The sequence below is a fragment of the Pagrus pagrus genome, assembly GCF_965226575.1.
Source record: "Pagrus pagrus genome assembly, chromosome: 6".
Lineage (NCBI taxonomy): Eukaryota > Metazoa > Chordata > Actinopteri > Spariformes > Sparidae > Pagrus > Pagrus pagrus.
In genome coordinates this window covers 26,248,943-26,274,111 of record NC_140190.1, presented here as the reverse complement: position 1 = coordinate 26,274,111, position 25,169 = coordinate 26,248,943, and the positions used below count along the sequence as shown (strand labels likewise).

The 25,169-nt window shown below is 39.3% G+C and overlaps 1 protein-coding gene across 3 annotated transcripts; it reads left to right on the top strand.

Annotated features, from left to right (window-relative positions):
- The first annotated feature begins 58 nt into the window (after positions 1-58).
- Positions 59-23,769, top strand: dnai3 (dynein axonemal intermediate chain 3). 3 transcript variants are annotated; one of them, XM_084354622.1, is made up of 23 exons: positions 73-150; positions 822-887; positions 1,389-1,471; positions 4,940-5,124; positions 6,129-6,233; positions 6,822-6,962; positions 7,057-7,256; positions 7,587-7,703; positions 8,151-8,347; positions 9,662-9,780; positions 10,453-10,542; positions 10,792-10,881; positions 14,117-14,236; positions 15,342-15,415; positions 15,576-15,729; positions 16,208-16,295; positions 18,768-18,892; positions 19,154-19,214; positions 20,420-20,550; positions 21,272-21,479; positions 21,879-21,970; positions 22,215-22,331; positions 23,564-23,769. In XM_084354622.1, exons 2-23 carry the CDS (start codon positions 874-876, stop codon positions 23,702-23,704), a joined length of 2,652 nt encoding a protein of 883 aa, XP_084210748.1. In that variant the 5' UTR covers positions 73-150; positions 822-873; the 3' UTR covers positions 23,705-23,769. The 3 variants fall into 3 exon arrangements, with proteins under 3 accessions (XP_084210749.1, XP_084210748.1, XP_084210750.1); XM_084354624.1 differs by lacking the exon at positions 822-887 and adding an exon at positions 766-785 and having other exon boundaries at positions 81-150; XM_084354623.1 differs by lacking the exon at positions 822-887 and having other exon boundaries at positions 59-150.
- The last annotated feature ends 1,400 nt before the right edge of the window (positions 23,770-25,169 follow it).

The following is a 25,169-nucleotide window of genomic DNA, read 5'->3' as shown; positions in this document are numbered from 1 at the left end:
TGTCGCTGCTAGGCTCTGATTGGCTGTGGGATCTGTCAGTCAATGTTGGCTTCCCTACTGTTACCCCTGGCAACCAAACAGTCCCATTGATGAGCCAAGAAGTAGAGTTATGGAGAGGATTTCAAGCTAACTACTGTAGTTTAACCACCGGTAAACTTTATTTATTCATCTATAAACCGCCTTTGTAAATCCCGTTAGAAATGCGGATGCTACACGTTACGTTATACAGATTTACTGACTTTTAATAAATGAACTGTATCTCTAACTTTGTCGTTACGGTTACCCATGCTAGTTAGCAAGTGTGCTAATTTCTGCTAAATTAACCTTAGCTAACTTTACTCTGTGAAGCTCACTCTTTACTGAAGCTTACTGATAGCAAGCAAACAGCTGAACGAAATGGTAGTTAGATATATTGTATTGTAATAAATATTAACCATTCTGTTATGATACTGTAACGTTAAATGTCGTTACTGCTGTGGTGTTATGACCAGCAATGTACGCTCCATCCATAACACTGGTAGTGGACAGGAACTAGGTAGTAGGCTTACTGCACTTGTGTGCAATATATTTCTACTTTCCTGCATTTTAGAAGGACACAGAAGGACACTAACTTTCTATACAGTTATAGCTTCTGTTTAGAGATTATAGTTTTCACCACATGATGAATTTCTAAATTAATTTACCTAATATTCAAGTTTATGTATATGTGTTTATATATTAATTTAACTAATTTAATGATTGTCATGTTTACTTGTGATACTTCAGGCAAGAAAGTTTACAACAAGGTAATTCACTGTGCTTTACATAAGTCATTTAAATAGATTGAAGGGACACCATGTAGTTTTGGAGAAGAAATTCAAGCTCTTCAAACTTATGATATTATTGAGGTAACAATACAAACTCAGAAATGTTTATTTTTTTCCATAACTGAAAAAAACAAGCTGTTCTCAGAGGAAAATAAGGTCCCCAGAACACTGTTTGAAGATAGAAAGGTGGCAGGGTCCGCCACATATAAACAAAGTAAAACAGTATGAAATTGTGATGTCTTTTAAGGTCAGTTTGTTTATTCAGTTTAATCAGACATGAAAACAAAGAGAGTTTGTTTATTTGGTTTGTTTAGGCAGGAAAAAAAATCTTGTAAAAGGCAATGTGATCAAAGACAGATCAGTAGAAAAAATGGAAGAGCTAAGCTCAAACTGAATGAACAAGAATGAACAGATGAACACAAAAAAGACAGTGATGCTAATGATTATGCACCTCCTGCAATTGTATTCTCTTATCCTCCACAAGATGGCGCCACCTACATTGATAATGATAGTGATGTGTCTGCACACAAACGTTGCATCTATGTTGATGAATTTGTACATAAATTTTCTCCCTCTCAACAGTGAAGCTACCCTAAGAGCGAGGATGCCACCAAAAAGACGAAAAAGTGAAAGAAGCAGCGCAGGTAGTGAGGGGAGAGGTAAAGGTGAGTGTCTGATACAAAAGTGTTAATGTGTGTGTGTGTGTGGAGAGACAAAGTAAATACAATTGACTGTTACTTCACCTTCACATGTTGAAAAGCCTGGTAAGATAATTGTTTTTACTACTTTATGAACCCATTGTAAAGTATCATGCGGAAGAGACAATAAACAAAACATTTGATTACTTTAGAATTTATTTTGAGCTTAGCACATTCACATCATGTCAACTTGAAAATATAGCTGAACAATTGCAGTAAATCTGATGGTTAAAGTGAGTTAGATTTGTCCATACTCACCATAGATGCAACAATTTAACAGTTAACAACAGGTTTGTATTAGTATTCTGCAGGTCCCAAAGCATTTTTTTATACTAAATCCTCACTTGTTCATCTTTAAATCCTGTAAACTAAAACAATTTAAGCCTAAACTGTAGTTTTATACATTTTGAATTTAACTTGACAATGAGTCCATTTGTCTTTGATTACCTTAGTTTATTTGATAGGACGGGGTTCTTTTAATGAGATGACACTGATTCAGACTCGTCTTAGATAATGTAGGATACTTAAATCACAGGAACTGTCATTCTTTGAAGTGAGGATGTAATAAACATATCTGAAACTAATAATCAGACATGTCTTTGAGGACTTGGAGAGACAATATGCACTCTTCTGATGTGATCATGAGTGTAGTGTTGCATAGCCTTTGGACATGCTGTCTAGTCAGCTGTGGTTCCCCATTGTCATGGTCTGGTTTACTGTCAACATACCAGCCCTGGGAACATGCTTTTGGTCGAATGCAGGTCAGCAAGACTGGATCTTTTTACTTTAGATTGGGTCATTTTCTGTTGTGGGTAAAAGAAACATTTTCTGTTTCTGAGTTAAAAGTAAATCAGATTCAGGTCGGTTCTGTTTTGTACATTTATTCAGAAATTTCCAGCTTAGACATGCAGGCAAGATTTACCCTAATCTAGCCTGCACTGCAACCTTAAACTTCACCAACAACAGTGTCTTAAATGTAGTGGTTAACCTTGTGGGGACCAACTTTTTGTCACAATGAGTATATCTTGGCCCAATGACACAAATATAAATGCTGCTACTGAATTTTTTTTTTTAAGGGCATCGATAAAATAAGTGATGGATAATCTTATCAGCTAATAAACACCATTCTTTAGGCTTAAATTCCTCACTAGTATCAGAAGAAAAGAAAGCAGACAGCCATAATTACAATGCACTGTGGTATAGTATAAATATCTTACAGTATGCAGGCAAAAATGCTTCCTTTCAGTGGATTATGCAAGAGGAAACAAATTTAAAATAACTCTCCAGCATAGCCAACAAATGCAGTTTAATTGCATTCTTTAGGGTTGTGGAACATTGCACATCACACTCTCTTTGTCTCTCAAGCAAATATTTCCCATGGATACAAATGCCATAGTTGACACATAACGCTGTGAAATGAGGGGTGTGAGTTTCCACTACAATGATTTGGCGTGAGGCCTAAGTGGTGTGAGTGGGAAAGGTTGACACACCCAGCTGGGAAGTGGTTACTTAAGCTGTACTTTAGCATTCCTGGCGTCCCCGCAGCAACCTTGTGGAAAGACTTTGAAGAGAGAGACCAAGAGCAGGATGAAAACTGTCATTATGCAGAGCCCTGTTTACTGTAGAGTGCCCTGGTCTTAGCCTGGCCTTAGATATGGAGGAGTCTGCTGGGATTGTTTATTAAGAAAAAACTTTGGAGTGGTGATGGTGCAGCACTGCGGTTTTGTATAGTAACAATCATTGTAAGATGTCTGTAACTGAGCAGTCTTGAATTCATGCATTATTGATCAGCCTCTCACATGGCAGTATAGGAGAAAATACAGCAGCATTCCCTCAACAAGGACATTGCGTATAGGCATTTCACTAGGATTGCATTTCATCCTGTGATATTGTAGGGTGGTCCACCCTGCAGGGAGGGGCAGGTAGAGGATCAGAGGGGTTGTTGTGCGTTTGATCGGAAAAGAAGGGGCAAGAATCTGTGTCAGAGTCCGTAGGCAATGGTGACTGTTAAGCCTCTCCATTGTGTGAATATAACTTGACAAGAGAGGTTTAGGCTCGTAGCTATTGCATCTACATCTACATTCCTGCCCATCGTGCTCTTTTCAACACTGTCTCATCTATTCTACAACAATTCCTGCTTCCTGTAGTGCAGTCCTGTCTGTCATGTCTCACTCTTTGATCCCTGTTGTACTAACAGTATAACTCCTTTTGTTCTTTACACTGTTCAGTACCTGCAAACCAATCATTAGCACTGTCTGGTGTTTTTTGTTTTTCCTCCATTCAACTCCAACTGTCAGATAGGAAAGACACAGATTTTACATGCCGGAAACAAGCATGAATAAACAATCTATATTTTTGTATTCACAGCTCCATTTTGCCACCACCAGCTGTAAAGACATTTCAGGAAGATGTTTTTTAGATGCAGATGATGACAGCAATTTGTTTTGTACAGTCTGCAGGAGAGACTGAACACATAGACATGACAATTAAACACATAGCTCATTAGTACATTGTCAGCACCTTACAGAATCAGATCTACTGGTGTCAAAAACAAGACAAAACAGACAAAAACACCTTGACTTATGACCTTTGATCGATTCTTAAAGGGTAACTCCACCAATTTCACACATTCAATTGCGTTTGCAGGACTTGTAGCTCCAGAAAAAGCTGAATAAAAAAAAATATATATATTTACTTTAGTATTATTTATTACAGTGGAAGCTGTGTGTGATCTGATACATTGCCTCCAATGAGCTCACTCAGTGGTAAAGTTGCATTGTGGGTAACGTAACGTGGGCACCAGGTTTTGAAAAGAAAGAAAGATGAGTGGAATAAAAAAGTTGATATCTTTGGTTCTGCTGTATCCATTTTGATAATTTGTTTTTAAAACTGTCCATAGTGAGTCCAACAGTGTTATAGGAGTGCAATGCCAGACCTGCTGCCTACATTACCCACAATGCAACATAGTCACCAAGTGACTTCGCTGCACTTTATCAGATTTCATGCAGCTTCTTAGCCACAAAAGACTTTGTACTTCTTTTTTCACATATGCAGTAGTACTCCCCAAGACTTGTTAACACACTTTAATGTGTAAATTGGTTTTAAGATTGACATTTTATGGGGCCCTATACCTGCAGATTATCTGATAATTATCTGTGTAATTATTATATATATGTGGAAGACTTCCTTTCGTGCTGATTTTGTAAGAACAAAGTTTCACAACATCTCTAGCTCCAATGATAAGAAATGGTACTTTGAGATGAGAGTATCGTTAGCTTGAAAAGTCACCCATCTGTCAAAATAATGTTTTGTCCAAACACTAATAAAATCCAAAGTACTCATTATTCTTATTGTGTGCTCCAGCTAATCTGAATCTATAATCTCCTCTGTCTATCATCTTTCTCGTCTATATTGATTGTGAACTCTCTCACCAAGGTCACCCTGAAGATATCTTCCCCCTGGTCCTGACATCAGCCACCCAGGAGCTCTTCGGCTGTATTGCCGATGAGGATGTCACAGGGGAGAGCCCTTACAAGCTGCTGCAAAAAGACGACATCATACAGGACATTAAGAGAAGAGCCGCAGTGTCCGATTTCAGCCCCGTGAAGCAGATTGTGCTGGTGAGGCTGATCCATTGTCGTAGAGATCATTGAGACAATACCCCCAAGACACTGTGATGACAGACAGACCCCAAGTTAAAGGCTGTGGGAACAGACTAGTAACCAATTTAACCTCAGTTCCACTCTGTCTGTGGTCTAGATGGTAACCACTCTTTTATTTATTTATTTATTTATTTATTTCTATTACACAAGGTCAAGTACATACACACACGCACACGCACGCACACACACACACACACACACACACACACACACATACACACACTAGTATGATTTAGGCCATATTTTGGGCGCTGTCACGATTCGAGCCTAGATGAATTTAGCCCTTTCGTTTTTGTCTGTGACATTCAAGTAAGTCACAAAGGTTTTGGTCAATCAGTAAACCTTCAATAGTTAGATTACCTTAAGAATTAAGTACATAACTTTTTACATTTTAACCAACATCAACACGAGGAGCTGTTGATTTTGGGAATACACACTCAAAGGCAAAATATAGCTATTCAAGTCATCTGGTCAAAATTTCTGTATTTTGTCGTATTGCAATATATATTGCAGAAAAGAAATATTGCAATGTCAGAATCGTGCAGCACTAACATATAGAAATACATACAATGATAGATGTTTCCACACATACAATAAACATATACTGTATACATCGCACATTCACCACTCTTACTTTATGCATTCATGCCCCTTCTACCACAACACATTAGTCTAATGAGACCAGAGAGCCCACTCAGGGTCACATACCCACTAAGCTGTTTTATGCCCTAAGTAATGTCAGCTTTCTCATTTGGGAAACAGCCAACGCCTGGGTATGTGACTGTGGTTGATCTTCCTCTGTGTTTCTAAATCCAACAACGTCAGTCTTCATGTCTGAAATCCCTGCTTCACTCTGTTGTCCGCCTTCTCGTCCAAATTACAGCTGTAATCAAATACACCACATTAATTATTTCCAAAGTTTTGTCTGAATGTTGTGAATTCCAAATTCCTTTATCTGACAGGACTACCCAGAGGATGAGATGCTGCTGGTTTTTGACAGGGACTTCACCTACGATCAGGCTTTCTACCTGGTTCTGACACCAGAAGCCAAGGACAGAATCCTCAATGTAAGCAGACACTAGTTTCTGTGATGGTAACGTAGTTTACTTTCTTCGAAATTGCCATTGTCCACTGCTTGGTGTGGTAGAGTGTTGCAGTAGGCTTTTGCATTAATTGGTCTAAATATGTTGATATAACATTTTCCGAATTAATGAGGATAAATGCTTTTGTCATTTAGCGTAAACCTATTAGCAACAGTGTGGGGCCAATATTTTACTGCAGTTCTGTGGGCAGAAATGTTTTTTATAATTTATGTTCTTTTTATTAGGGAGGTATGTACTTTATTTACTGTATCACTTATCAGCTGTTACTAACAGTAATGACTGGTATCAGAGGTCATACTGAACATTTGCAAGGCTCATTGCTTTGCCAGCTGGCCTATTTTCAATGTCCGATTAAAATACGATACGTTTTAAAACTACTTCACTATCAGGCTCTAGATGAAACATTTCATGACTGTGACTGTGTGGGAAGATTTCAGGTCAATGTTGTTGACAGTTTCAGGTAACTGTCAACAACAATGTACTAAATGATATTTCACTTTAGTGTGTTCTCTGATCTTTATATATTCTTGTAATTCTCTCTGTGTTCTGCAGCCACCAGAGCCTGAGACACCAGAAGTGTTTGAGAATGAAGTCAGTAAAACCCCAGGACAAACCCCAGGACCAAAGCAATGGATATCTCTTGGCAGTGAGCAGGAAATAGAAGAAGAATCTGTCAAAGAGACCAGAAAAAAGGTACTGCAGTAAATAAAAACACATTAAATACATATGACATGTATATTAAATCTGATTATTTTAATTCTCTTTTCTGTCTCCTTTTTGCCATCAGCTGTGTTACAAGTTCTCCAGAGTGCGAAGGAAGTTTGGGGCACCAGTCTGTTTTTCCGACCGCAACGCTGCAGATGCTAAGGATGGCTTCCTAGAGTGTGTTTCCTATCAGGACAGCAGATTCAGCATCAAGCAGATGCAGAGAGACTGTGGGGTGCAGGCTGTTCCCAGACTGCAGAGCAGCAGTGCTCAGACACAATGGTATGCCAGCAAATCAGAACACATAAAATGAATTTGTTCTGCAGGGGAAAGCACTTTCAGGTTTTGCCAACGCTTGCCAGTCTGGTGAAATACTTTCACCTGTTAATGTATTAAGAAAATAAGATTTTAACACTGAATTCAAATTTAATCTATTTGTGAGACAAGTTTTTTCCTGTTATCCATGCCTTTATGTCTCATAGTTGGTGGTGTGACTGGTCCAGATTATATAGCTTTATATTATAGACACATTCATTTTCTCTCTTTGTTTGTTTTAATAGTAAAATCATCCCCATAAATGTGCTGTGTAATTACTTTCTGCCCACTGTTCAGGAAGGTTCAGAGGAATATCTTTACCCAGTACGTGCCAAGGGAGTTAAGTGACGAAGAAAAAGAGAACATCCTCCGGTGTGAGAGTCTGAAGAATTTTTGCAACTCAGTGACCCCCAGGTAAAATGATATATGTCAGTAATTCATGGTGCCTTCTGTCTGCTTCCTAAGGGAGTATATATTGTATAGGAAGACTAATAGTCAACCCAAGCTCATACATTATTGTTTCAGCCTCAGGGTAATCAAACCCATGCATTATTACCACTGTAGGACCATTTTTTTAAAGCCACCTTCACCTTCCACTATATTTTGTGTTTTTATAGTTGCTTTCACAGCCCAGATTTTGGGTTTTAAACAAAGTTTTCAGTTATACTTTGTAATAATACACTCTCCAACACCCACAACTTCCCTTTGCACCAGGTAAGAGAGAAGACAACATCTGCAATATTAGAAGACTTTGTATTGTAGCTATGTAAAGATGATGATGGAGGAAAAAGAAAAATTATGCACACCATGAGAAAGGTTTTGCTATTAAAGGTTTTACCTAAAAAGTGTTATTCTCTACAGGGTTTTGCATGCCCTTCAGCAGGAAGAGATCATGAATGTGTTCTTTGATGACTGGAAAGCTCTGGGGACAGGTGCTGAAGGCGGTGACTGGCCTGGGAAGGTTTCCCAAGATTTGATGCTTTTTCAGGCCTTCACGGACCACAAGTACACTAAGGACAAGAAAATCGGCAGCGTTCACTGGCATCCTACCATCAACAGTAAAGTGCAAAATCATCCTTAGGGAAGAGAATTGTCCAGAAGACTTTAAAGTTGTCATCCATATCCATATTATTCTGTCAGTTTTTAGTTTTTAAAAAAATGCATTATTTGGATAAGATTGCTTTAGTTAGTGTAAAGTGTATGTTTTGTTTTGTTTTGTTTTGTTTTGTTTTTGTTTTGTTTGGGGTTTTTTGCGTGTCAATTCAGCAAATCTGGACAAAGATAGTTGATTGTTGAGTGTAATTCCCATGTGATCAAATAGCGCTGCCGGACAAAAAATACATATCGATTCTGAATATTTTGAACTGTTGCAATACTCATTTCAAACCGTATGGATACACCAGTACTAGCTGTGGGTTTTTTTTGCACACATGCAACGCTGTAGTGCCCACATTGGCCCACCTCCTACAGAAGTAAAATGACTTACAGCAGGTGATGTTGTTCTTAACACACAGTACACACGCCTTGTTACATTTATCTTTTAATGAAAATCAATAATGCCCTCAATAATATGTAAAATTTTCCCTATGGTATTGAAAATGGTATTGAATATCCATATTTCTCATGGTTTTGTATCCATATTACAAATTACACTACTGGCCCAGACCAGGCCACCAACCTAAGCTGTCAGTATTTAACGCCCTGGGAATAAGACGTGATAATGACCCATCTTTCTTCCTTTTTGGGGCAGTCTATCACCAATCTAACAGCACCATAAATAGAATCTATTTTGACTCTAACTCAATGTCGTTACAAAAGAAAATTGATCATATCATGTATTTGCATTCGCTTGGTGCTTGGCCCTCCATTTCATTCAATGAATCGCTAGATTAAATTGAGGATTTGCTCACTTGCTATATTTTAGGTTGTAAAATTATTCTGGCAAAACCTTTTTTCCCACCAGTTCTCAAGTAATAAACACAGGAGAGAAAACACCTTGGATCAGACTTAGAAAACAGTTTACCAGAAACAAAAATGTCTTCAGTTGCCCCTCAGGGCTTCTGTAAAGATACTATCAGTAAATAAAACAATCTCACTGGTACTGACGAGTATCAGATTTTCAAATCTGTATCTAATGTAAAAGCATTGTAGTTCTTTACTACTGGTTAGTAATATTCACCAGCATTCATCACTCACAGAAACGTGATCAGTGCAAATACTGTATGTTTTTTAAAGAAGGGATCAGAGTTGAGTCAGCAACTTCTCAATCAGGAAAGTTAAAATGACTCTAATTAACATCTACTGTAATTGACATCTCTTTTCCTGCTGCTGTGTAGCTGACACGATGTATGATGTGTTTTTTGATGTGCTAGGTGTGATAGCTGTGGCTTTGACAGGAAAAAAGGAGGAGCAATTGATCGATTCCACAACAGCTGTCACCAGACCTTCTCTCATTCTCTTCTATAGCTTCTCTGACCCCTCTAATCCTCAGGTATGGAAAGTCTATCAGAAGGAACCTCTGAGTAAATGTGGAAAGTGTACAGTAGTTGTTGTTATGTAGTTGTTTGAAAAGCGGTTGGTGAGACTGTATGTCTCTCTCTGTAGAGAGCTTACAAGCAAATTCATTTCTATATCACCTCCTATCTGTTTGAGACACACTTTGATAAGCGGCTTTGTGCTGTCATTCAACACCATTATTTGCTTTAGCAAAATTTGAGAGGCTCTATTGATTTGACCCAGACACTCAATCAATAAAACTGAGCTACTAAATCACTCACATAGTAATATGAGTTCTGGATGACGTACGCCTTCACTGGTGCATGTGTCATGCTTTGGTTTCACTGTCTGCTGGAGCAAAGAGGCAATCAGAAACACTATATAAGGAAACAAATATATTTATTTAGTGTGGGTAGTGAAGTGTTATTGTCCTGAACTGAAGAATGACTGTTCTTTACTGTAAACCCATCCTACCCCTCCTGGGTCTTTTTTCCCCTTATGCCTGATGAAATGGAGTTGGAGGTTTCGTGGACTGAAAGCTGAACTTTTTATGGAGAGCCCAGAATAAATAAATACTCATGATGGCAAGCGCCCAATACATGGAAATGTCTACTTTGAAATGTAATATTTCTGCCCTCTGTATGTGGGTTTTCTGTGTTGTTTGCAGTTGCTGCTGGAGTGCCCGGTTGACATTTCTGCCTTTGAGTTCTGCCCCTCTGATCCAAATATTATTGTTGGCGGCTGCGTAAAAGGCCAGGTGCTGACTCTGACTCTCTGCTTTGTTATATCTCTGGACTTTTCTGCATCATAGCAGTTTTTGTAACTTGGCACTTTCACAACAAGAAAAAACAGCTAGAGATAAATATGATTCTCAAATAGACCTTCGGTCATATCCTGTGTAGTTCTTCTTGTGTATTGTTTCTGCTCCCATTCTGTTTTTAAAAGATCATATGTATCCATATTTGATCTCCAGTAACTGCTTTTGTGTGTGTTCCTGTTGCCTCAGGTTGTGTTGTGGGACATTTCTGCTCACGTCACACACTTACAGGGAGCACAGCCTAGTGCTACAAAGGTCCCTGTCAACACTGACACATTCGTAAGTACCCATATCCTGTCTCCAATGTGCACAATGTTGATACAATAATACATGGTGTTCTGTATCTGTGTTGGTGTGCTACACGTGGTGCCAGTAACCGTAATTCTTTTGACATCGTCATGATGTCAGCTCGGTTTATTTAGTTTATCAAAGCATGCAGCGTGTTTGCTGTAAAAGACTCCAGTGGTGCTGTATGACAGAGTGAGATGATGATATGTTGACTCCCCAGTTCTCTCCTCATCCTCACCCTTTCATTAGATGGGAATGCTGTGGGCTAATGGTCCTTTTCAAGCCAGCCACAGCTGTCAAAACTAGTTCCACAAACGTACTTATGCCAGGAGTAAATCTGAAAGCAAGTTTATATTATTACATGACCCCAATGCTAAACGTAAGTAGCCTGAACTCAGTCATACCGAAGTGATGTAACTGAATTAAAAACTCTTGACTAAAGTATAGCTTAAAGTATACTTATATTTTTAAGGCATTTCTGCTCTGTTTAATGGTATAATGCACTGTAGAGCAATAAAGAAAAGGTCGAGGGAGAGAGAGGTGACCCGTGACTATGTGAGGCTACGTGACCAAAAACAGAACTCAGGTTTCATCCCACAACATAGCAAGTACATTAAGTCCACCGTAACCTGTTGAGACATCCAGACTCCAAATACTAAACCTGTTCTGTCCCTTAAGCCTGACCTCCACTGACATCTTCCACTCGGCTGCTGTATTCAAATAGACACATATGCCCCATCATCCAGCCCTCATTTGCTTTGTGTGTTTTTATTACCTCTACAGTGGAACAGCTGTCTCCATCCCTGTCCTCACTACTTCCTTTTTTTTTTGTTACTTTCCCCTCTCCCACCCCCCATACATCCCTCTATTCTCTCTGGCCTTGTTTGCTTTTCATTCTCCAGAGTCAACAGCATCAGCTCACACACTCACAGCTGTTACACCCAAACCTTCCATCCATCCTCCTCCATAGTTTGTCCCCATAGAAGATAACACACAAGCAAATCAGATCACTGCCCTCCCTTGTGTTTGCAGTGTAAACATTGGCATTTGTATCTGCTAAAAGTCTTTATTTCCATGTTGAGGGCTGTGAAAGCTGCACCCCACCAGCACTTGTTGCTAGCTTATCAGATAAAGAAAGAATTAACATTCTGCTGTATAGATTTGTGTTCTGTTCACACCGTTTAAATCCATCTGCAGGTGCACAATCAGACTCCCAGCATGCAGCAGAACGATTGGATGTTTAAAATTAATCTAACTTTAATAAAAAAAGTGGAGATAAAATAATATTTGACGTGCAAATAAAGTTTTGAATTTGGTAGATGAAGAGCTGTTATTATATATTGTTGCAATAAGTGTGCCATTATCCAGAACACCAGCGTGCTATTTTAATTTTTATACAAGAGGACACGGTGATACTGAAAAAACGAAATCCATTGTTGTACATTCTGTTTCTGGATTTAAAGGCACAGTCTCTTTTTCCCAAATATTTTAATTATGCTTTTCAACTTAAATACAAACAGTACCAAAACAACAACAACACACAGTGGCCACATCATCATAGTATCCGTGTGTGTGTGTGTGTGTGTGTGTGTGTGTGTGTGTGTACTTTACACTTTATATACTCCCCCAATAAATCAAAGGATTAAAGGTTCATTCATTAGTCATTTTACAACACTAGGGTTGAAGAACGAATTTTGAGTTCAAGTCCCTATAAAAAGCTACATATTAAAAAAAAGTGAAGTGAAGTGTGGAGAATGAATTGAGTAGTCTCAGCCTGAGGAAATAATCTGTAGTCCGGTGATACAGCAGCAGATACTTCTGTATCTGTTGCCAGACAGCAGCAGGGTGAACAGACTGAGGCTGGGGTGGGTGTTGTCCTTTAGTATCATCTCACTTCACCGATCTCACTAATGCTCTGTAGATGAGAACCAATGATCAATTACCCAACCTATCATTCCTTTAAATGCAATATTCAAGTCTTTTAAAACAAGCATATATAAAGAAGGATGTCCAAGTATTAAAAAAAAAAACTCATCCATTTTACATTTAAACTTGTATGTTAGATAGTGATCTCAAATATCTGTTTGTGCCAACCCACGACTCTAGGCGATGTATTAGGGCTGGGCGATATGGCCTTAAAATAATACTGTGATATTTTTAGGCTATATTGCAATACATGATGTATATCTCAATATTTTGAAATCTCCTCAAAAGCACACTGTATAAATACTAGGACTGAGCAGCAAAATTGATGTAATACTTGTTGCTAGAAGCAATATATCCACCAGAAGGCAGCTCAGAGTCAAGAGTTACTGACAGCAACATACTGTACATGGTAATGGTGGAGGAGGTTGTGATAATGTACCTGTTAGAAAGAGGAAAACGCAGTGGCAGCGTTGTCGACAGTGGTGGTCTGTCAGGCCAACAGATACTTCTTAACCTGTGGACGTGGAATGCTTTATTACTTTACCAATGAGACAAATTGATGACAAACCTAATTACCAATACTTTCAGATGTCTGCCATTGTTAGAACTTCTTTGTCGTGTACCATGATCTTCTATTTGAGCTGTTGGCTACAGTGCCCCCTATGATTTCCAGTGGTAGCGCTCTGTTTCCTTTGCATCCGAAAGCTTTCAAAAAATCATGCACAAATATGGACAAAATTAATTGTAGTGTACGGAGCGAGGGCTCTGTCTATATCCGTATACGTATCAAACTTTGTGCTTTGAAACCAGGAAAAGACAACACTTGTGCCATATACGATATAGTAATACCCCAAACTTAAACAGTACTATATATAGACTTATATCACGATAACTATATCATATCAATATATTGCCCAGCCCTATGGTGTATTGAGCTATTTATTTTTCCAGGCAGCAAATGTAAGAACATTAAACAGCCTCCTTTGATGAGATCATCTGATGTAAGGACTGGGCAAACCGAGACGCAAAACCTGAGGTTCAGCATCAAATTCAACAACAAAAATCAGGTCAAGCCTACTGCCAATTTTACCCCCTTATCCTCAATATGGCAATATGTCGGTCTTATGAATATGAAGGTCTTTAAAAATGTGTGCTGCAATATATATTATTTGTTATGCATAGTACAATTGGATATCCAGCTGGGCCATTTTAGGACAGATGTTCACCACTGTGTAAAGTCTTTGTGTTTAGATTGAATTGTCAGACCTCACTGTACTTTCTGTGTCTGACGTCTCACCAGGGCATCGTCGACCACAAAGAGAATAAGACTCCTGTCGTGCAACACTGTGCAATGTCTTCCTCAGACGGCTGCCACAAAGCACCAATTACTGATGTCCAGTGGCTGCCACCAACTTTTGAGGTACACGGGTGGATGGGAGGGGGCGACAACTGCAAATCTGATATGAAATATGCAGAACACTGAACACTGTGGACAGATATTTCTTGACATTTCCCCTCAGGGGTGCATTTGATAGGTGCTGCAACATTTCACATGGTTAACCCGTGTTTCATTTGGCCTATCTTGATTATTAAAAGGTGTATTGTGTGACCACATGGCAGTGCTTTCCGGATCTCAATTTTCTTTTAGCATATCTAATGTAAACACATGGTTTCCAAAAAAGATTATACAACGTTAAACACAATAGGGTCAGTTCTCTAATGATTTCTATATCTAGTTTTGGAATATTGACAGAGTTTTTATCTGACTGAGGTTGAAAGCTGCTTGAATGTAAACAAGACTAGCAGGAGATAAAGGCAGTAATGGGCACAGAGCAGTTAGAGCAGATAAAAAACACCATGAGGGTCAGAATGTAACATGATTTAATGAAAGGTATAAAAAGATTCAAAAGGAAGTTACAGAAGGATGATACTGTTGCAGCTAACTGCAGAACATTAACTCCACAGCACCACGGTCATAAAAGACTGCATATTAATCACAGCCTCGGGATGTTTTTTGTACTTGCAGACTTTCCTGTTCTGTTGTCCAGCTTTTGTCTGGTTATCATAGCCCAGCATAAAAGAAAGTCTTCTGTGCAGTACACGTAAAAATGTAATGACCTGAAGTGAAATTTGCTGCAGTGACACTACAGTGTTCTGGTCTGTGACCCAGCACAAACAATAATAACTGTGGAAGCAAATGCTAGCAGACATAATAATATTCATACATTAACAACAAACTTTGTTCTCATGAAGATTCATTAATTCTTACAGTCTGAATACAATGAATAAATTATAATTCTGGTTTATCATAAGTGCCAAACTCTTGTGTCTGTAAAGTCAGCTGTAATAAATCATGACACCCGCTGGCACTCATCTGGATAAGTAAAATAAGGCAATCATCAAAGTGCCCCCAGGGGCACATTAAGCTCCCATATATCTTCAGGAGCCCTCTTCACTAACATCAGCTCTTTATGATACTGAAGCCTTACAGACATTTGTGACTGTCTCTCTCTCTCTCTGATTAGGTGACCAGGACAGGATTACCAGTGGAGAACAAGAATAACCTCTCCGTTCAAGTTGTCACGTGCTCCCTTGACTGGTAGTTCTCAAACAGAACATTTTAATGACACCAACAGATTGTGTATCAGTCAATACTCATGGTTTAAATATGAACTAACCAATTAAAGTTACTGTTAACTTTCAGGTTGGTGTTAGTTTTTCATTCCTCTGTTTTTGTTTGTCTCCCTCTCCTTTTAAAGCACCCTAATGTTCTGGGATGTACGAGTGCAAAAACTGTTGAACCCTTCAGCATCAGGCAGGAAGCAGAAGATGGATCCCAAAACCAAGCTGACACCGAACGGTGTCCCTGACACTTTCAAACACCTGGACCGGACATGGAAACCTCTGTTCAGGGTACTGCAGGGTTCAAGGGTGCAATAGAAAACTCATGATCTGTGTGGAACCATCAGTCTTTTGGCAAAAAGTATTTTCTAAATGAATATAAATGAATATTCATATTTTTCTGTTGCTGTTTGCCTTCCGCTGTGACAAATTAAAGCTTGATGTTGAAACACTGGACAAAATGGATTTATGTAGATATATGTATGCACTTGCATTTCATAAAATGTCACAAGTAACTTAAATTTTTCAACTCCACAAGTCAATTTGGAAGATTAAAATTCAGATCAGAATATTTTTTAATGCAACCAATTTAATGAAATTGAATTAAACAGTAAAAATGAACTCCCCTTTCCTTAAAATGCTGAAATGGAGCTCATTTCATGTTTTTAAGTGTGCGGTTGCTGTAGCAGCCTGTGAATCTGTTTTACATGATAATAGTCTTTCAGTTTTTCAGATGTCTGAAGTTTTCTTCTTCTCTGCCACGTGTCAGGTTTCCCTGCCAAAGATCGATACCAGTGGAGAATACATTCCTTTGAAGTTCAACCTGGAGCACTACATCTGTAATGATAATAATACAGGTAAAACCACAAGTGAGGGATTTTACCCTTCAGGCTGCCTCAGTTTATTTCTATTTGTTTAGCTGACTCTCCCTTTTCCTACAATCTGTCACACAAAAGAGTACTACTCAATTGCAATGATTTGTATAATAGTGCTGTCTGATTTTAGCACCTTATGAAAGTAGGTCATAACTCACGTACTTAACCATTTTTAGAAAGCAACAGATTGTCTGAAAGGGACGGCTGTGTGGTCAGTTTCACACACAACAACCTGGATAAAGACTGTGAGAAAGCAAAAAATACAGTTTGCGAGATTTTAAAACATACAATTTTGAGGGCTGTGCATGAATAATCGTAGTTTTCTTTTTACTCTTGAAAACAAGTTAGAGGAACAGTTGTAAAGGTCAACAATTCATAACATTTCTGGATTCTAAATCTTTGTGTGAAAAAGAAGAGAAGAGTGCGAATGATGAACATTACACACTTCCTGGTTCTGACAGTTCTCAGATGTGTGTGCAGTCTGTTTTTGTGGAGATCTTGGATTCTGCTTTGGATGGTTGAGCACAGTGATCAGTGGGGGCAGGGTTCACTCAGGTACTCTCGTTCTCTGTCTGTCTCCCTCCTCTCTTCTCCGGTTTCATAGCACTTTATTAAGTGAAACTTCCAAAACAAGGCCCTCATAGTTGCAGAGCATTAGCCCTGCTGACTGTCAGCTCTTTGCAATATGCTGCTCAGGCTCCTCAAGGGCCACAAGATGATCGTGTGTGTCCTGACTGGTCAAGAAGAACCCTGTCTTTGTCTGGCTGAAGGTCTGCCTCCATAAACACAGTTTTGGTGGTTGGCGGTTATAGAATTAATATGTTCACTAACTGAGGCAATAAATCCGATTTTCAGCAGCCCTCAGGCAGTCTGTTATTAAGCTTTTAATGAATCCTTTCGTGGTTAATATTTTAGTGCTACTTAAGATGTTTGACTGATATTGATTGAGTCTACCCTGTCTGTCTCTGAGCTCTGTAGTCAGCACTATGTGCTGTGCCTTTTGCCATGTCTGATGCTGGACTCACTAACAGTAGTAGCCACTGTAAAAAGCTGCAGCAGTATGACATGTTTTCCACACCAAAGCTGCGTTTCCACCGCAGGAACTTTCCACTTTTGAGGTGCCTTTCCACCACAGGGACCAAGGTCTCAGTTAAGGTCCAGGGACATTATTTTCCCCCAAAAAAGTCCCTGTTTGGGGGAAGTGCTTTCCAAAAGTACAGGGGCCTGCAGTGATGCACATTTCTGATTTGTCGTGTGCTTGCAGCATTTTATTTCAGCCACGTTTTTTTAAATCTGCTACTGCAAACTGGTTTGTTTTTTGTTCATTGTGCTTTAACATATCAATGTGGAGTTAGATAAGAAAGCATACAACAGATTTTTCTTCTTATAAATATATGGCATCATTATTGTTGTACGGTCGTGTGAAAGCAGCTGTCCCTTTTTCATACGTCAGAGGACTTATGTACCTAATCTTCACATGTCTTTTGACCACGGTGGAAACACAAACAACACAGGCTGAAGGAACCTTTTAGCTCCTTGAAAAAGTAGTGCCTGGGTACTTTGGGTGGACACACAACTCAAGTTTTTTTGAGCAACCTCTCATGGGGATTAAGCAACAGTTGAGCAGCAGAGCAGCGTGGTAAAAGTGAAACAATGTCGACATCTGTAGCTGTGCTGTATCGTCTGTCTGATATCTTTACACACATCTTAACTGGGGGAAAGTGGATTTAGAAGATGTGATTGGGTAATCGGATCTGACCTTCAAGAGCCAATCTAGCAGAGTGAAGCTGAGACTTGATTGGGAGCAGCCCGCTGATAAGGGGGTGTGAACGGATAGTCCTGCAGTGTCCCTGACAGACAGTCAGGCTTTTGTGATGGAAAAGGCCTTCTCCATCACAGCCAGTCCTGCCTATCTCAGCCGTCCCACCCTTCTCGCTTACTGCCCCCCCCACCACCACAATCCTCACTCCCACCTCCACCTGCTTTCTTTCCTGTTCCCGTCGTATCCCCTCTTACAACCCATTCACCTCAGCTGTACCCCTCCCCACCTCACTCCCTTTTGTCCTTCTGTTGTCTTGTTCATGGTCAGATTACAGAGCAGGCAGCGCCAACGCTGATCTATCGCACTTATTTCCTTACTTTTAATCAACAGTCCATGTTTGTGATCGTTTTTCCCTTATTGTTGTGTTTTACTTTGGTTTAAAAGCATGTTTAAGAATTTGTTTTGTTTGCAAACAAGACCCAGCACAAAGTGCTCAGTAATTGTGTGTGTGAATGTTGCGTTTTTCTACAGCGTTTCATTAATATCTTTTGTCCCTAATGAGGATCTTGCTACCACTCCTGACTGACTGAAAAAAGGCCCATGATTGTTACAAAAAAACGTGTGAGTTTAACTCATCTTTATCTTATTTTCTGCCCCACTCCTTACGCTCCCCTTGTTGTTTTCCCTGACAGATGAAGCTGCTGAAAATGAAGATGGCTCGGAGGTCATCACAGACTACAGCCAGCTCAGAGCGTCTTCAGCTAAAACACTCGTGACTCTGGAGGATGTCAATACCAAGCTCTGGATTGGAACAGCGGTACATATTCCTACCAGTAAAATCAACATCAAGCAGAGCTTAACTTCAGTGCAACTGCTGAATAAGATTAATGAGACGACCTTTTGAGAGTTTTCTCCTTATTAATAAACGAACAAAGACAAAGTCTGATCTTAAACCATTGGAAGAACCCACAAAAATCTGTTTTTAATCTGTCTACCATTCAGAATTGGGATTTTGTCAACAAAAGGTTGTGCAGGTTTATTCCATGATGATCCATAATGTGTATATTTTTGCTTCAAGAACGGAGAGATAGTTTACACTGACTGGAAACTGGAGAAGGATGACTTTGGACGGTTGCACAGTGAGTATTCTGGCTGGTTGTTATTAAAGCTAGTTGAAAGGAACATAAACCCTTTAAAAGAAAATTCAAGTATCCCGTTGATAGCTTCAGCTGGCAGCCGCGACATGTTTGCAATGACTGTCGTGTAATCCTTTGAGGCAACTCCGACTACCAAAGTTACGTGCACACACTTTGTCTGTGCCATTCACAGGCCTATCTTGTTATTATAAGTGTCTGACAACATTACAGAAATAATTCCTTCACAGATACACCTTCTTGTTTAATAATAAGATCCTTTTTGTTACCAGAACATAGGTCTCGTTCAGGTAAGTCTCGCTCTCAAATGGTAAAGTGAGTTGTTACAATTGTTGTTTCATCTAGATTGGTCAAAAAATCAGTTAAATATTCAGTCATGACTTTGGAAATAAATTATTGCTGGCAGGTCTTCGAAGTAAACTCCAGACTCCTCTCTCTGACTCACATTCCCACCGTCGTATTCCTGTAACAACTCAAATCTCGCAAGTTATTAGAACGAGACTTCTCCTTTGACGAAACCAGGGTTTTTGGTAACAAAACAGATCTTAATATTTAACAAAATTGTCTCTGTGTGTTGGATTCGCTTCCTTAATGTTGTCAGAATTAGACAGAATAACTACCTTAGCTGGTTAACACTTTTAATGGATGTAACTTTGACAGTTGAAGTTACCCATAAGGATTACATTGCAGTCATTGCAGCCACTGCCAGTGCTGCTCGACTGATCCCAAAGCTTTTGGTAAGTACACTCCTCAAAATTAGTGATATTTGGATGTGGGTACATATGTGCATGTGCATGTGCATGGATATGCAATAAATGTCAACTGAAATGTGTTGCATTGTTTTTGGGGAGCAAAAATATTCACAAAATAAAAATTCAGATATGTCACAGAATAAATAATCAAGTGAAACACTAAAATATCCCTAATTAATTTTGAGTAGTGTAAACATAAGGCCCAGGTTTAAAAAAAAAAGATTTCTTCTTTGTTGTAGCAGTTTGATGTCTTTAACAACCACTATCACTGTAAGGCAGCACTGTTATCACTATTTTAATTAGTTGATACTCCTACATAGACCCACAGGGTTAACTGTTGCTTGTTTGCATTTTCCTGTTAAAGTTTGTTTTGTTTTGTTTGTTTTTACTGTCAAATATAATAGTGTTCATTCTCTTCCTGTCTCTCCTCTCTCACAGGTACCAAGCCTCTCCACTGCTTCAGTATCCATCAGGGGCTGGTGAATTCAGTACAGCGGTCGCCCTTCTTCAAACACATTATTTTGACAACAGGAGGCTGTAACATCGCCGTCTGGAAGGAGGGAGTCATGGTAACAACACCCCTCACCTCAACTACAGCAACAAAAATCACTGCAGACTGTTAAAAACAAACCAGACTGAATTAGTATAAAATTACAGAAATCACAGTTATCCAAACCCAGGGGTTCTCAAAGTGTGGTCCGTGGGCCAATGGTGGCCCTCAGGAACATGTTGTTTGGCCCCCCGAAGACATATTTTATATATATATTTTAATCATCTGCAGTCCATTACAATACTTTCACTTTCAATAGCCAACACTGGAGTGACTTGTGGAAAGTTTCTGGTTGCACAACGACTAGTGGCACCTCGCTTGTATGTCAGGAATTATGTCCTGTCATCAATGCCAGTGCTGTTAGTTAAAGTGGGCGATTTCGGCAATTTAATGTGTAAGTGAGTAGGAAAAGTCAGCACGGAAAAAACATTGTATGGTAGAGAAGAAAAGGAGGTCACAGGGAAACAGGGTGACAGACAAAGTGAGCTGCCTTATCTGCCAACAGGTGAATTTGATGCTTAACAAATGTAATGTTAGACACCAGGGATTTTCCTGTGCAACACTAAATCATATGCTGGCTCTCTAACTTGGCATTCAGTCATCAAAGCTAAAAGAGCCCCTGTTCTACATGTTTAACATAATCAATCCTTCAGTCCACCATGATAAACAACATGAGACTCAATTTATTGCATTTAAATCCACTGACTCTTATTTGACTTCTTGTAAACCATGACATCCAGGATGGCCCCATGCTCCTGTCATCAAGCTCTGAGCAGGATTGCACTGCGGCGTGTTGGTCCCTGTCCCGGCCAGCTGTTTTCTTCATTGGGAAGAAGGACGGCAGCATTGAGGTGTGGAACCTGCTGGAAAAGACCACTGAACCTACGCAGGTCCAAGAACACGTCACCAATTCAATGATTACCTGCATCAAAGCCTGCAGCGCCTCCCGTGAGTTTGACAGTAATATGCTTAATATAACTTAATGACAATAGATGGAAGTAAGCCTGTCTTGAGTACTCTGCTATCAACACATAAGCTATATCAATCAAACTATATTTGTATTGCAGCTTTTGTACAGGTAAGTGCCATTAAAAGGGCTTTACAGATGACTGAAAAAAAAAATGCTAATACTTCCATACAAACGACAGTACAAATGTAACCAGTAAAACATAACAAACATAAAAGATAACAAAAACAATAGGGAGTAAAATAGTTTAAAACATGACTACAGTAAAATAAATGGTTAAAAAAAATGGACTTAAACATTTCACTGTACTCTCTTGCTGATGGAAAAAAAAAAAAAAGTGAATGAAACTCATTTACTGGATTTTCTATTTTAACATACAGCTAAGCAGCATTTCTTGGCTGTGAGTGACGACCAAGGACTGGTCCGTGTATTAGAAATCCCAAAGACACTCTACGTTCCTTCCAAGAGTGAGGTAAGACAAACACCTCCAGTGTACACACTTTGAAGAAGATTATCAGATGTCTGTTTACTTATTCATTTGCAAAAAGAAATAATAATGTACAAATAGAGGCACTGCAGCATGTAAACACTAGTTACATTTATTTTTGCTGCTTTAAAATTGAAATTGTGAGTTATTGTGTCATTATTCATGAGTTTATATAATGCCTGCCTTATATACGTCAGAACTGCTGACCTTCTCTTTTGTCTGTATGCAGAGTTTGAGTGTGAAGAAGTACTTTGAGCTGGAGGAGGACAATATGAAGGCTGTTTTGAAAGAGGAAGAACTGTGTGAAAAACAGAAGAAGGAAGCTGAGGAGCTGAAGAAGAGGACGGTGAGCTGTCGATAATGACTGTAGAAAGAGCAAACAGGCTTTATGCAGATGTTACAGTAGATTGTTTATGGAGGGGCAGCGATGGAGGAAGTAGTCAGATTCTTTACTTAAGGTACTAATGCTCCTGCAATGAAAATGTTACTTAAGTAAAACTAAGTATAATCAGGTAACTGTACTTAAACTACAAAAAGTAAAAGCACTCTAAGCACAGTAAAAATGTGACTAAAAGTAAATGAAGAAGAACAGCAAATCTTCTAAAAAAGTACCTCAAATGTGTACTCGAGTACAGCAGCAACCGTACTTAGTTACATTCCTCCACTCTTGTAAGGTTGTTTGTTAGGATCCTAATGATGATTGCCCTCCCAACCATCAGTTCACTGTTGAAGTGGCCTTGAATGAGACTGTGTCCTCAGCTTCACTCAAACCTCGACGGTGTTGGCGAACAGTCCTCTGGACGTACAGTGAGGCCAACAGATGGTTTTAAGTGTGTACACCAGTTCAAATATGACACTGGAAAAGCTGCAGAAGTCTCTTTCTCTTTTTTCGGTCTCCCTTATTCTCTTTCCTTGTCTCTCCCCTCATGTTTAATTCAGATCACAGATTCACATTCAGATCATTATTTGATCCACACTGGGGACAGTGGAGTTATTGATAACTAAATCCTGGCAGTCTGTCGGCTATAGCAGCTAAATATTTTAGTGTCTTTTAAATGTTTAAACCTTAGACTGGATGGCTGATGTGAATGTAAATGAAGCTTTGTTTTATTGTGGTAATCTAATGTTTGTTTATTAACGTTTTGAATATTCTCTTTATTATTAATTTATCATTATCTCGCTCTTACAATCAGCCATAAATATCTCACATATGCTGGTAAGTTTACTTCCTGCCTTGGCCGTCACTTGACAAGGACAGTAGTGGACCTCAGGAATTGAATGCAAACAATACTATGTGATTACTGTTCTTCTGTGCTGTCAGTGTGAAAGTGTGTGTAAATGAGTGTGTAACTGGGCACGTGCAGGATTGTCTTTGTTTGTGATGAAAAATTGAGGTACTTATCCAAAACAATTTAGCTAAAAAAATTGGTTTATGTTTCATTTTACCTCGATATGATCTCAACATTTCTGCTTTAAACGGGAAAATATCAGACTTTCAGTAGAGACAAGTTTTAAAATGCCCTATCACTGGCTATAGTTTGTTAATGATGATGATTCTTTTCTGGTTTCTCTCTTCAGGAGCCTGACAAGCCAACAAAGTCCCTGGATTTGAACAAAGAGGTTTACGTGACGGAATACAGTGATTTCCCATCGCTGGATGAACGCAACCTGAAGAGCATCGGCCTGTGGGTCGCTCCGGCCGACACACCAGATACCTGATATTACACGTACACAAATGGTATTTTATGTATTTTTAATAAATCTGGTACTCTTCTATAAAAACACTCAGGTTTGTATGTTCGTTGCTGTTTTCACAATATTTATATTTATTGAAATATAATATACAGAATACCTAGATGTAAAGAAAACACGTAACACAGAAAGCATTTTTACCGTCAACATTCGGATCGTGTGTGGGGGTGGGCCTTCAGGGTCACCGATGGATTTTTCTCTCTTCCACCCATCTTCCATCTAGTTACTGGGTGATGCCGTCCATTAGCGTCCTCTTCTCCATCGCTCTCCCAGGAAACAGTCTGGAATAGCTCAAGGACCCGACCTTGGCTGGAAGTCATTTTATGGCTCTTTGATGTTATGAAATTGATCTGTTATCAAAAGCTCCACTAATAAATTAATCAGTTTTGTAGTGCTCATATTGTACACTGTTGCTAAAGACATGTTTTGTGAAGAAGTCACAGACGACAGAAATAACTGTTAGTCTCCAATCATAACTGAGAAATGGTAAAATTATGTAAACAATATGTGTCTTGACCAAGGTAACAGTTCAAACAGCAGCAGTCTGAACCAGTTAGAGTCAGTCGATTAGGGCCCAACTGTGTTTCAGTAAGGTGAACCTTAAATAATATGTACAACTTTCTGTAAATGGCCAAAGCTGCTCTAATCAACATTCTTATATAAACAATCAATCAAGTGAGTGTGCATCGGTAAAAGGATGACACAGTTATCATCCAACTCTAAAGTTCCCTTTAGCTCTGTTAGCGTTTCCTACGACCTGTATCTGTATTGTTTTGGTTAGGTGTAGGGTTATCACCATATCAGAGTTTCACTACACGATTATCGTGGCCTAAAGAATGTACGATAACAATATAATCGCAATTCTTATCTTTGTTTGTTTGTTTTTGAGTCACCAGCATCACCTGCCAATCGCCATAAAGTGCTGGCTAGCTGCTGTCCAATGGCTGGTGAGACTCAGCTGTTTTGACATTGCAGAGGACTGTATCTGAACGAGTGGCCTTGAGACTTAAGCAACAGGAACAAAGGGATGGAGGAGTACTGTTTGCTCTGACAAGGAGCTCTGCAGTTAAAAACAGTCTGCTTTCCTAATTAATTTTCATTTACGCCACAAGTGAAACTTTTTTACTTCTGCACCTTGTTTACAACATTTATGAGAAGGCTGTTTTCCTCGCAGTGAGCACCTCTCCGGCTCCTTGGACTCCATTAGTTTCGCTCCTTCATGGGGATAGAATAAGGACGCCTCAGAGCGCCGGGTCCACCTCAGGTCAAGAGCAGCCCAGCAAACCTATAGTCACAACTGACAGCCGGTATCCTGCCAGAAAAGAGGCCGCAGGGACAGAGGGAGGGGGGTCGCTGCATAATATAGGGGCAGCTGTCTATTGCCGGGTTTTCACACTGTGTCTAAGATTCCTTAAAAGGGAAGAGAGAGGAT